This window comes from Anabrus simplex, chromosome 2 (assembly GCF_040414725.1).
Source record: "Anabrus simplex isolate iqAnaSimp1 chromosome 2, ASM4041472v1, whole genome shotgun sequence".
NCBI classification, from domain to species: Eukaryota; Metazoa; Arthropoda; class Insecta; order Orthoptera; family Tettigoniidae; genus Anabrus; species Anabrus simplex.
In genome coordinates this window covers 58,623,540-58,637,678 of record NC_090266.1, presented here as the reverse complement: position 1 = coordinate 58,637,678, position 14,139 = coordinate 58,623,540, and the positions used below count along the sequence as shown (strand labels likewise).

The window sequence follows — 14,139 nt, the reverse complement described above, 5'->3', positions numbered from 1 at the left end:
TACAGTTTGTTACACATTTATTTATGAGATACTCTAATATTCAGCTAATAAATAACTTAGGAAATGGATGATTATTTGAAAATAAAATATAGGAATACAGTCAGATGTAATCTGAGAAGGAGGCGAAATTTGCCAAAGAATTTACCAAAGAATTTCGTAAAGAATTTGTGTGAATTAATTTGTAAGAATTTGAAATAATCTGTAAAGAATTTATTCGTTAAAGAAATATTGAATAATCAAATGTAGTAATACTGATCGTAAAGATACTTTCGCTAATATTGTGATCTGTTCAATGTTGCAGTTTGTTAGATCAATGGTTTAGACCAGAGGCATTATTACAAACAAGGAGTTCAAGGAACATTGAATTGTAATGAATAGAAAGCAAAAGCATGCAATGTAAATATGTTCATGTTAACAAAACCAGAAGCATTCATATTATGTTGAAATTGAATATTATTAATTTCCTTTTCTTTTTTTTTTTTTCCATGTCCAGACTCTAATTTTAATAAATGTCATTGTTGTTTTGTTCTGATTTTCATTATGCTATGTCACCTATCCAATAACCTACAGCCCTGCAAAAATAAATTTTAAAAGGCCTGTCCCGAAATAGTAAAGACAGCTCTGCGAACGTTCCACCCGTTGCGACTCTCACTCCACCGATTGAGCGACCCCGGAAAAGGGGACAATATATATTAAAGCATTCAAAGCTTCATGAAGATCCTTAAAATTAATGTCTCTTGAAAAACAGTGCAATGTCATGTTAAAACTAATGCACATTAAAATAACTGACCCTACTTAAGAAATCTTAAAATCAATGCCATTGCTGTTGAAAACCTGTTCAAGGATACAACCAAACTCCATACAAGCACATCTGAAATGATACTGTGTTTCAGCATTCACGTTAGTATTTGCCGAGAGGTTCCTGCCAAGGCAAGGATAGCATTCAATATTTTGCAAGACCTTGTCATTAACTATGATGGAAGGAGCTGCCTCATTGGAGTTGGTAAAGAACTTGTGTTTTGTTCAAGTTAAGTTCTCACTGCCAACAGAGTACTTCAGATACATATATATTTTGAAGTTCATGTGCTATGCAGTTAATTAGTAACATGTTACGGCATATATCATGTTAACCAGACTTAAGGAAAGATCACGATAAGTGGTGAGAAATTCATTTTTATATCTTCAACTCTGTTACACTATCATGAGCAATACAACCAATGATTATACATACCTAATTTCTCTATTTCTATGGCTTTCTGAATGATCTGAAAGGCCATCATGAGCACACAAAAACCTTCAAAGGTTATGACATCCCAGTGAAAGTGATGAGGAGTTGATGTCACCATAACAGAGGAGTCAACTTCTGAAAAAAGAACACATAAGTAGTAAGATCTGGTAACTCAAATATCCCAAATTTTAATCTTAACAATTTTTCAATACATTAAAAATGTATTGATTTATTTACTGAAATATCAGAGTTGAAAGAAATATCATTAGTCATTATATTGTTAATACTGACATCCAATAGTAATAACCAGGGCCGGGATTTCAATGATATGTCATTTTTTAATTGGTGCATCATAGAAGTTGCTATGTTATATACAAATCCTGTTCGTGGCCCCCAGATTACAGAAATGTGTACTTATTAAGTAATTTTTTTTCATTTTTTTAAAGTATTTGATTTTTAGGTCATTTTTTTGCTTTTTGCATAATTATTTTGTCATTTTTAATTATTTTATTTTTCTTATTGGTTATTTTTAAATAAGATTCCACATTTTTATGTCATCAACCAACCAGTTCCTATATCTTGACATACTTGAATGTTTACGTGAAGGTTTATCTTCGGAAGTCTCTGCACTCAGTTGTGAGCTCAGTACGTAGCTTTGTACATCCCTCACCTTTGTGTCTTAACAGCAGTTGAGAGCTAAGCTATTCTTGGGTGACCTTCAGACGAGGGCTAAGCCTTTATCAGTTCACCAGGGAAGTGTGTTCACAGTGTGACGTCAGCAGTGAGGTATTTCTGCCAGTGTACTCTATTTCCTCGTTCCTTCAGGTCAGTTTTAGTTGTACAGTTTGTAGATGTCAGTTGTGTGTAACCATTTCACGTGCATGTTAAAATGCCAAAGTTAAAACCATCCAAGGCAGGTCACTTGAGACAAATTGTCTCTGAATTCAGGGAAGATACCTTTTCTACAGATGGTGAAATACTATTCTGTAAAGTGTGTGAAGTGAAAGTGGCAGCAGCAAAAAGGTTCACTGTTCTACAGCACGTCAGTCGTGACAAACATGTGCGTGGTATTCAGAATATCAGCAGAAAGAAAAGTACTCAACAGTTACTCATGCAAAATGCATCATCAAGCAGAGGTACAACCTCAGCCTTTTTTAATGAACTGTGTGAAGTTTTTGTCACAGCAAATATTCCTCTTCATAAACTAACTATTCCTAAATTAAGGCAGTTCCTAGCACATTATACAGGCCATTCCATTCCGGACGAATCTACGCTAAGGAAAAATTACATACAGCTCTGCTATGAAAAAGACACTTCAAAGAATACGGGAAAGAACAATCGGAAAGAAGATTTTTGTCTCAGTAGATGAAACTAATGATGTTGAAGGTCGTTACGTATGTAATGTAATTGTAGGAACCCTAGAAGTAGATAATCCTGGAGAAATATTTTTGCTAACTTCTGAAGTCCTGGAATCTGTCAATCATTCTACAATATGTCGAATGTTTGACAGGACCATGGTTCTGCTGTGGCCTGACGGTGTGAGGTACGATGACGTTTTACTTTTCATGACCGATTCTGCACCATACATAGTTCAAGCTGGTAAAGCTATCAAAGCTTTTTATTCAAGAATGGTGCATGTAACTTGTCTAGCTCATGCTTTCCACAGAGTGGCAGAAGACGTGAGGGAGAATTTTCATGACATTGATAGACTTGTGTCGCAGGTAAAAAAGGTATTTAATAATAATAATAATAATAATAATAATAATAATAATAATAATAATAATAATGTTATTTGCTTTACGTCCCACTAACTACTTTTATGGTCTTCGGAGACGCCGAGGTGCCGGAATTTAGTCCCGCAGGAGATCTTTTATGTGCCAGTAAGTCTACCGACACGAGGCTGTCGTATTTGAGCACAAAAAGGTATTTATCAAGGCCCCATCGTGCAGGAAACTCATTAAGTCACTAGCTCCCGATATCCCACTACCTCCGCAGCCTGTAGTCACACGTTGGGGTACGTGGATCAATGCGTGCGAGTACTACAGCGACATTTTAGCAGTGAAGCGAGTGATAAACTCTCTAGAAGCCCATGACACCAGGGCTATCGAAATCGCCCAAGAGATGTTTTCAGTTGACGATGTGCAGGGTAAGTTGGCATACATTAAGGCAAATTTTAGCTCCCTGCCGTCAGCTATATCACTACTTCAGGAGAGAGGTGTGACAATCAAACAAGCGGCAGCTTTGGAAAATGTGCGTGGCGAAGTTGGCGAGTCTGTATTTCGGAAACTAAAATCTGTTGTTGATAAAAACACAGGATACAAGGTTTTGTGCTCAGTCGTCCTGGTACTCACTGGGGAAGATTTCAGTGTAGTGGATATTGAAGAGCTGCTGTCACCAAGTGATTTAGCACACTTCAAGTACGCACCCCTCGCATCTGTGGACGTCGAAAGGAGCTTTTCGATGTACAAGAACGTTTTGGCTGACAATCGACGTTCTTTTACCTTTGAGAATCTACGGATGGTCACAGTAATGTACTGCAACATGGTCTGAGATAAACATTAAAACCTACATAATATGGCATTATATACAGCTTTACAGTTAAATCTGCAACTGACGGCGATTACCTGGTGTCAGAATATCTTCGTACTGGTACATTTTGTTTCTAAGGAAAACCGAGACTCCAAAACAAAGAACTGACATATTGCTATGTAAAAATTAGAGAAAATATCAATTATCAATATTGTTGATATCTAGAAATGTATATAATTTAGTTTCAAACAATAAATACTTGGGATTTTTAGGTCATTTTGTGTTTATTTTTGGGACATTATTTGATAATTTTAAGGTCATTTTAAAAGTCATTTATAGCATTTTTAGGTCAAAAAAACTCTGGGCCCTGGTAATAACATTAAACTTAGTAATTTTAAGGTATTGTCGCGAGCTATACCTAAAATTGCCAGTAGTGTGCTCACGCATGGAACAATAATATCATAGATCATATATTTCATTTTAAAAGATACAATTTAGCAGAAACATAATTAATTATACATGTAAAATCCTGATTATTCAAATGTAGCAAATCGGTTTGGGGTATATTTAATCAATCAATCAATCAATCAATCAATCAATCAATGATCTGCATTTAAGACTGTAGTCCAGATAGCAGAATCCCTAGACTTTTCAAAAATGTTTTCAAAAACTTTGAAATTTATTGATCATTTACCTCTGTAAATTAATCCACTCCCTTACTCCATTGCCCTGTAACTGAATGAAAATCCACAGTCTGTTTCTAGTTTAAACCCAATCAGGAATGGAATGAATGAAGCCTCCATCTAGTGGTAAGGATAGGAACTGCCAGCTACCAAAGCTTGTTCAACTCCTCTTAGCCAATGATAAATGACTAACAGATGAAATGCAATGATAGTGAAGAGTGTTGCTGGAATGAAAAATAACAGGGAAAACCAGAGAACCCGGAGAAAAACCTGTCCCGCCTCCGCTTTGTCCAGCAAAAATCTCACATGGAGTGACCAGGATTTGAACCATGAACCCATCGGTGAGAGGCTGGCACGCAGCTGCTTGAACTACAGAGGCACCCTATAAATTAATATTTGTCCCAATTTATTTTTCTGAATTCCAACTTTATCTTCATATCCCTTTCCTACTTTTATGAGCTCCACTCGAGCTTATTTGTCTACTAATGTCATTCCATGCTATCTGTCTACTGACAGCTTGGAACATACTGCTTATTTTTAAAATTATAATGGTTGGGGAGATCCACCAAATCAATACAGCCTTACAATCACCCTTAGTGATCAATTATATTCATAAAAAACACAGTACACGTTTTGGTTCCTAGGAGCCGTCTTCAGCTATTAAAAATAGTCTAAACAAAAATAGCCATAAACAAAACATTGTCTACATGATGGTGTGCACAAACATACTGTACCAGAAACACCGCTACGAGAAAGCAAGTTCGAAGTATGAGAGTTAAACTTCGCGCGAGGTGAAGGCTAGGCAAGCCTGCCAAACTCAGCTGACATATACAGCAGTGACGTGGCCGCCTCGGGCCGGTCTCGCTCAGCGAGCATGACCATATATGGTAAAGTTCTGATCCATCTGTAAAAGTCTATCTGGAGTAAAAATAAAATCATTTTTGCACCACCAACATTGAGGCTATAATAACAGCTGCAAACTATCAAATTCTTGAGCATATCTACCAAATACTTTAGGAGTTATAGAGGTGGATAATATCCACGTTTCCAGATGCTTCATCGGCTCCAGAAGGAGGGAGTGGGCCAGCAATCTAGGCTACAGAGAGACAGTAATACTCCACCATCTCTGCAATACGGGTGACGGGTGGAGCTCTACAAGTGCGGCAGACCTGAACCATGCTAATATAGCATGATCATTGAGATGTTGTTTCTTGTATTACAAAGAACTTCTATTGGCCTCGCCTCAATTCACTTAAGTGTTTCCATGTTTGTATCTGAGAGGGCAGCTCCCTCGGTCGTGAGCACGGGAGATCATTCTTTCGGCGAGAGAGTAGTTTTATCTCTTTGCAGATCTTCCTTGCATTGTTACGTGTGTAAAATGTAAACATGGACCCCATGCATATTGGATGGCGTTTTTGTGCCACAAATGGATCTTTAACAGATTTAAACTTGATCCTACTACCTTTCTACTTGATGTCTTGAGTATTGATATGGCAGGTACGGTAAATCTTGTATTTATATTAGTACTATGCATAAATTGTGCCCTTCACCTTTTAGTAATGATGGCCGGTTGATATGCATCCTTGTGCTCTACTGCATGAATGGGCCGTGTGTCTGTGGTTGATGTAATTGTGATGTCTTAATAACTGGGTCTCTGATTGATTATTTTCGTGCACTTTATAGTATTGTGTCTAGCTGTCAATGAATGCACACCCTGCGTGTCAACGCGGAGATCTATTCGTGTTGTACGCAGCGCATGAGATTATTGTTTTATGTGTAACTACTGAGTCTGTATTATCCTGCTGGTAATTGTGCGCGCTATGGACGCTGCTCTGTCATACACGAGACCCTGGTTTGTGACCGTGTGAGTCATACTACTAGTGACTGAGTTCATCTTATTTATGAGAGCTAAGGCTCAGATTTTTTGCCGTTCCAGCAATGTCTGAATGTTTGGGAGAGTGCTTGTGAGTGAATGGAGAGAAGGGATGACATATCGATCTGCTTATTTTATATTTTAACCTTGTTTCTGTGCCTCATGTTTGTTTCCGGCACGATAATATTTGTTTTGCCTTGGTTTTTATCGAGGTCGTTGTTCGCCTACGAGGCCACCATTTTCTTTTCTTATTCAGGCCATGCACTTGCCTGTGATGCTCCTTGAGTTTAAACTTTACTTCCGTGGTCCAGAGATGTTTGTCTATTGTTATGTCACGATCTCTCGCATTTTTTTTCTGTACTTTTGCCCTCCATGCTGCGTGGAAGCTTTGATCTGTGTTGTAATTGTTGTGGATGTGGAAGTTAAATAGATAGGTTCATAATGAATTTTATCAATCTCGCTGAAAGAATGACCTAAATAAGCCGTACGTTTTTGTATTTGCATTACCAGATTATGCTGTGAGATTGAGAATATAACGGCGAGCCCGTGTAATGAATAATTTGAGGTTGGTATTTGATATGTTCGTGCTCACACATTAGCGTCATGACTTCAAATGGATGGGCTGTGTACATGTACGTATCATTTATTTATTTTATTTAACTGGTGGCTTCATTTCTTGTTTCCACTTGATTTTATTATTATAATAAACCCTCAATTAAATTTTCTTGGCATTTTATTGCTAGTAGCTTTGTGTTTTTCCTGTTATGATTTTGATATGAGCACAGTTTCCAGTTCAGGGCTGTGTTTGGCCTTTCCTAGTCGAGGTCCACGCCTCGAATCTCTGACGTGTGCGTTTTATGCGTAGGAGTGTTGTCAGTATGGGTAGGGGTGTGGCTCAAAATGGTAGCAGATGCGTGCTCGATTGGGATGCCTCCACTGAGAAAGGATTGGATGAGGTAGAACTGGAGATGGTGTTCTGTCTAAATATATTAAGTGAGCCCTTATTTTCCCTAGTGTTAGCCTTATGAAGCCAGTATGTTTTAACCTTGTCCTGTGTGTTATTTATAATTCATGTGTTTTGTGGTGGCCATTTGCATATGCGTGTCGTGTTTATTATCGCTGAAAGTAGCCTAGGGTATGGAAAGTCAGAAGGCCGTAGAGATAAGTAAAGAAAGTGAAATTTTTACAGGGGAAGTCCTCAACCTTGAAAGAGATAAGAGGGATGGTATCGTTGAAGCTAATGCGTCACTTGTGTGTGGTAGTGAGAGTGATAGGTGCCCAGAAGGTAGGAATGCTATTGCATGTACTGATCGTGCCCTCAACGTAAACCGTGTGGAGCCCATTTCCCCCAGTTAGAGACCCACTAGTGATTGTTGCGCTAATGTTAACCCTGACTTTGACGTGGTGAGGAAACGGAAGTTAAATTTTTCTGGTGAAGGGAACAGCTCTAGTGTCATAGAATTTCTTGAACGGGTGGAAGACATCGCTGAATGTACCTCGCTACCCCTTGACCTGTTCGTTCCTGTTATCCCCGGGATGCTGGAGGGGCCAGCGTTAAAATGGTTCAGGCTAATCAAAAATAACATTCAGTCATGGGATGATTTTGCCACTCGGATCAAACAGCGGTTTGGCTTGTCCCAACATGGACTACTGTTTGAAACAGGAAATTTTCAGGAGAACTCAGGGAGTAGGGAAGGAATTGATGATTATGCCACCGGTATTTTGACCTTATTTAACCGTATGTGTGTGAAGGTGCCAGAATCTATAGGTTCTATAGGAATTTAGCCCCTGATTATAAATTATATATTAAACGATCTCTGGCTGAATGTGTTCAAGATATTATTAATTTACGTCGTGAATTCGAGTCCACAGTCTGTCAGAATAAATTATACCGTCCGCCTCCCACTCCGTCTGATTGTTCATTTCCCGACGTTGCCTGTCATACGCCCGTTAAATCGGTCTCCTTTGGTGCAACCCATTCCCCATCTCGCCCCGTTGGTAGTCCCGATCGCAGAGCTAGTGTTGTGTCTCCACCTCAGCATTCCGTTAATGTCATCCAATCTCCTAACTCGCCCGTTGTTAGAGATGCTGCTGCAAGGAAGTGCTGGAATTGTGGGAAATTAGGGCATGTTTTGAAGAACTGCTGGTCTAAGTCTCCTCTGAAATGCTCCCAGTGTGGTCTAGCAGGTGTCACTCAGCGCGTGTGTCCTCAGTGCAACCCTCAGCAGGGAATCTAAAGGCGTGCCGGCGTGATGGCCCGTCGTTGGTGCCTGATGTTGGTGTTAATAAAAGGATCTGGGGCCTTCCCTCGTCTACAGCCTGGGCCAAAATTTTGGTTGGATCGCGGGTACTGTATGCCTTATTAGACACCGGTTCATGTGTCTCCTTCATGAACCAATCCCTTGTGTCTTCTATGGATTTAGAATATCTCCAAGCGTGTGAGAGCTTGGGAAAGTTCATGTCTGCTGAAGGCCGTCAGGTATGTCCCGTGGGTCGAATAAAATGTCACATCAAAATTCACAACCTTTCATGGGATTGGACGTTTAATGTTGTGCCCGATCTGTCTGTCCCGGTGATTTTAGGAACCGATTTTATGCTGGCTACTGGTCTATCTATTGATTTTATCACTCGTCCCTTTGCCTTTTGATTCAAATCAGGCGTAAGTTACTCTTTCGAAATCTCAACTTCCCAACGCCTCATGTGATCTGACTGACAACCAAAACCTGATGTTGAGCAGTTTGTTGGAAGAATTTTCTGATGTTTTAACAGCTGATTTGGGTTGTGCTAAAAATTTCTCCTATTCCATTGAACTCAAAGATGATACCCCTGTTGGGTCACCTCCATTCGGTTGCTCGCCCCCTAAGTTGTCTGCTATGAGAGAATGTGTTGACGATCTTTTAGAAAAGAAGGTCATCAGTCACTCCAAGTCACCAAACAGTAGTCCCGCCTTCCTCGATCCCAAAAAGGACGGTAGATTCAAGTTTGTAATTGATTATCATAAGGTCAATAAGAACATAGTCTTCGACAGCTTTCCCTTACCCACCATTGAAAGTGCTTTTCAACATTTTCATGGGGCTAAATTCTTCGCAGTTTTTGACTTCAACTCAGCGTACTACCAAATCCCTTTGGATCCCAAAAGTAGCCCCTGTACTGCCTTCGCCACTCCTTTTGGCCTATTTGAATTCAACAAAGTACCGATGGGCATCTCTATTGGTGGACAAGCGCTCAGCCGCATGATGGATTGGATTTTCGGAGATCTAAAAATTTTCCTACACCTTCAATTTTCTGGATGATCTTCTCATTTTTTCCCCAAGCTTTGAGGAGCATCTTGCCCATCTTAAAGAGGTTCTTAGTCGCTTGCACAAGCACGGTTTCACAATAAATCCTTAAAAGGTGTCTCTTTGCTCCAAGCGCCTAAATTTTCTTGGTCATGTCATATCCGATTCCGGAATCGCTGTGAAGCCCGACAGAGTTAAATGTATCAAAGAGTTTCCTCGGCCTAAGAATGTCCGCGGTGTGAGATGATTCTTGGGTATGGTTGGTTTTTACAGCCGTTTCATAAAAGACTTTTCCCAAATTTCGGCCCCCTTGAACATCCTGAAAAGGAAAAATTCTCCTTTTGTCTGGGGTGAAGCTCAAACCCATGCTTTCGATCAATTGAAAAATGCCCTTTGTGAAGCCCCTGTCCTCCACAGTCCAAATTTTTCCCGAGATTTTGTCCTGCAGTGTGACTCCAGCGAACTTGCTGTTTCTGCTGTACTTAACCAGTCCGATGAGGATGGGAAGCTAGTCCCTATTGCCTATTTCAGCAAGCTGTTGCATGGAGCTGAATTACGGTATTCGATTTATGAGAAGGAATGCCTGGCCGTAGTTTTAGGTGTTGAGAAATTCCGTTCGTACTTGGAGCACCGTCATTTCTTCGTCCATACGGACAATCAAGACCTATCGTGGATGAGCGCCAACAAGAAGCAACTTGGCTGGACTGCTAGATGGATCCCCCAACTATCTGCCTATAAATTTACAGTCGTGCATGTCCGTGGAAAAGAGAATGTTGTGGCCGACTGTCTGTTGCGTATATTCGACGGGGTAAAGGAGAGTGAGGTCGAGTCTGAAGAAGACCGTCATCTAACTGAAAATGTTAATTGTGTCAATATTTTGCAAAATTACCCCCGGTCCTTCATGGACATTTCTGAGCACCAAAAAGATGACGAGTGTCAGGAACTGGTGAAAGGAATCGCTGATGGGAGTCTTCATGATGAGTCATTTAGTATTAAATGAGGGTTGTTGATTTGTTGTAACTGTAAAAACGGCAAAGACAAAATTTACGTTCCTCTCAAATTAAGATCCATGATGCTATATTATCATCATGATTCTTGGCTGGGTGCTCATCTAGGTCAATATAAAACCTTGCACCATATCTCCCGTGATTTCTTTTGGCCTAACCTCAAAAGGGAAGTGTTAGAGTATGTGAAAAGTTGCGACGTTTGTCAACGATGTAAACCAGCGCAATCCTCACAAACTGGACTCCATTCCGCTGACGTTGCGTCATGCCGAGGAGAAAAGTTGTTTATTGATTATTTCGGTCCTCTTACTAAATCCAAGAATGGCAACGTTGGAATCCTGTCCGTCATAGATGCCTTCTCTAAATTCGTATAGTTGTTCCCAGTTTGTAAGATTAACTCGAACAGCGCCGTCCACTTTCTATCTCAGCATATTTTTGGAGTTTATGGGCCCCCGAAGGTAATAGTTACTGACAATGCGTCTACATTCAGCTGCAGTAAATTTCGTCACCTGTGTTTTGGGTGGGGAGTGAAGCATGTTTTCCTGAGGCCCCACTACCCCAAACCTTCTCACGGTGAAAGATTCCACCGTAACCTAAAAGCCTGCCTAACTGCATTCTGCAGCACTGATCAGCGCAGCTGGGACGATAATTTGGAATTTTTTGTTTTAGCCTTCAACAGTGCTATGCACCAGTCCCAGCAGATCTACTTTTAGGTAGAAGCCTTGCTGACCCGCTCCAGCTGCAGTGGGACATTGGGTTCCTGTCTGAGCCGTTGAGAAACAGAAATATTGAGGAGAAATGGAAGGAAGCCCTTGCGCACTTGGTTAGAGCCTGAGACCGGGTGGCAAAAAAATTCAACCCAGGGAAGGAAAAAGGTCGACCTGGAAGTTGGAGATCTGGTTGTTGTGAAAATGTTCCCTGTAAACTCAACAGCCAATCAAATCGCCGCCAAACAGTGTCATAAATGGTCCAGCCCTAAGAGAATAGTAAGGTTCCTGGGACCAGTAACAGTCGAACTGGAAGATCTGATGAGTAAGAGATTATCCAAGGCTCATGTCTCCCTAATGAAACGGTACCATCCAAGGACCACATAAACTTTACATATTTTCAATTCCATTACATATGAGTGCTGACACCTGTTTATTGTGCTTGTTGTGAAATTGTCAATGTTCTAAAGTCCTTTTTCTTTCAGGTAGAATAATGTTGAAGGAAAAGAATAAAGAAAGGGAAAATGGAGAGGAAATATTAATGACATTAGTTAAAGATGAGAGGAAATGAGCTGCGGATCCATTGGAGACGCGAAGATGTTATATGTAATTACAATCTTCCCCGGCTCATCTGACGCGACTCGTGGAAGTATTACATGAACTGCCTAAAATGGACTGATTAACTCAGCATGGTACTGTTTATGAAAAATACAGAGCCTCAGGTTGAGATGGACTGCATTACAATGCATTGTCATACCTGAAGTTTGTAATTATGTGTATAATATTTGTTTCCCCAGTTTCAGTTAGACTGTAAGGCCCTTAGTATTAAGAGTGCGCGCACTTTAGATTTAAGGATTCAGAACCCTGCTTTAAGATGTGTCTCCTTGTCTGATCAACAAGAAGAAGACCCATTTTAAAAAGGGAGCAGTGTGATATTGAACCATGCTAATATAGCATGTTCATTGAGATGTTGTTTCCCGTATTACAAAGAACTTCTATCGGCCTCGCCTCAATTCGCTTAAGTGTTTCCATGTTTGTATCAGAGAGGGCAGCTCCCTTGGTCGTGAGCACGGGAGATCATTCTTTCGGCGAGAGAGTAGTTTTATTTCTTTGCAGCTCTTCCTTGCATTGTTACATGTGTGAAATGTAAACATGGACCCCATGCATATTGGAGTGGCATTTTTGTGCCACAAATGGATCTTTAACAGATTTAAACTTGATCCGTACTACCTTTCTTCTTGATGTCTTGAATATTGATATGGCAGGTACGGTAAATCTTGTATTTATATTAGTACTATGCATAAATTGTGCCCTTCACCTTTTAGTAATGATGGCCGGTTGATATGCATCCTTGTGCTCTACTGCATGAATGGGCCGTGTGTCTGTGGTTGATGTGATTGTGATGTATTAATAACTGGGTCTCTGATTGATTATTTTCGTGCACTTTATAGTATTGTGTCTAGCTGTCAATGAATGCACACCCTGCGTGTCGACGCGGAGATCTATTCCTGTTGTACGCAGCGCGTGAGATGATTGTTTTATGTGTGACTACTGAGTTTGTATTATCCTGCTGGTAATTGTGCGCGCTATGGACGCTGCTCTGTCATACACGAGACCCTGGTTTGTGACCGTGTGAGTCATACTACTAGTGACTGAGTTCATCTTATTTATGAGAGCTAAGGCTCAGATTTTTTGCCGTTCCGGCAATGTCTGAATGTTTGGGAGAGTGCTTGTGAGTGAATGGAGAGAAGGGATGACATATCGATCTGCTTATTTTATATTTTAACCTTGTTTCTGTGCCTCATGTTTGTTTCCGGCATGATAATATCTGTTTTGCCTTGGTTTTTATCACGGCCGTTGTTCGCCTAGCAGGCCGCCATTTTCTTTTCTTATTCAGGCCGTGCACTTGCCTGTGATGCTCCTTGAGTTTAAACTTTACTTCCGTGGTCCAGAGATGTTTGTCTATTGTTATGTCGCGATCTCTCGCATCTTTTTTTTGTACTTTTGCCCTCCATGCTGCGTGGAAGCTTTGATCTGTGTTGTAATTGTTGTGGATGTGGAAGTTAAATAGACAAGTTCATAATGAATTTTATCAATCTCGCTGAAAGAATGACCGAAATAAGCCATACGTATAGTATTTGCATTACCAGATTATGCTGTGAAATTAAGAATATAATGGTGCGCCCGTGTTATGAATAATTTGAGGTTGGTATTTGATATCTTCGTGCTCACGCATTAGTGTCATGACTTCAAATGGATGGGCTGTGTACATGTACGTATCATTTATTTATTTTATTTAACTGCTGGCTTCATTTCTGGTTTCCACTTGATTTTATTATTATAATAAACCCTCATTTAAATTTTCTTGGCATTTTATTGCTAGTAGCTTTGTGTTTTTCCTGTTATGATTTTGATATGAGCACAGTTTCCAGTTCAGGGCTGTGTTTGGCCTTTCCTAGTCGAGGTCCATGCTTCGAATCTCCGACGTGTGCGTTTTATGCGTAGGTGTGTTGTCGGTACGGGTGGGGGTGTGGCTCAGACCAAAGCTACGTTCAGCCGGGACTCCGTATTTCGATGACACGACACTCTGACTCTCTAGTGCTCTGTTCCAGTGAAACATAGTATTTTTCTTCAAGTGCCATATTAGGACTTGTGTTTTCTTTACAAACAGTGGCTTTCCAAAGGAACATAGAATTTTTCCAAGTGTTACAATTTCTTCAAGTGTTGTAATTTTTTCAAGTGTCATATTGAACTTGTGTTGTCATAAGAGACTGTGGGAACAAAGAATATTTCTGAGTGCGACATTTGAACTTGTGTTTTCGAAACAGACTGTGGGA

At 40.2% G+C, this 14,139-nt stretch overlaps 1 protein-coding gene across 1 annotated transcript in view; it reads right to left on the bottom strand.

Annotated features, from left to right (window-relative positions):
• Sptz (Spastizin) overlaps window positions 1-14,139 on the bottom strand; it is a 713,541-nt gene that overhangs the window by 591,104 nt on the left and 108,298 nt on the right. The window contains exon 7 of the mRNA XM_067139843.2: window positions 1,232-1,363. Coding sequence (XP_066995944.2) covers window positions 1,232-1,363 — 132 coding nt within the window. The remainder of the gene's footprint in view (window positions 1-1,231; window positions 1,364-14,139) is intronic.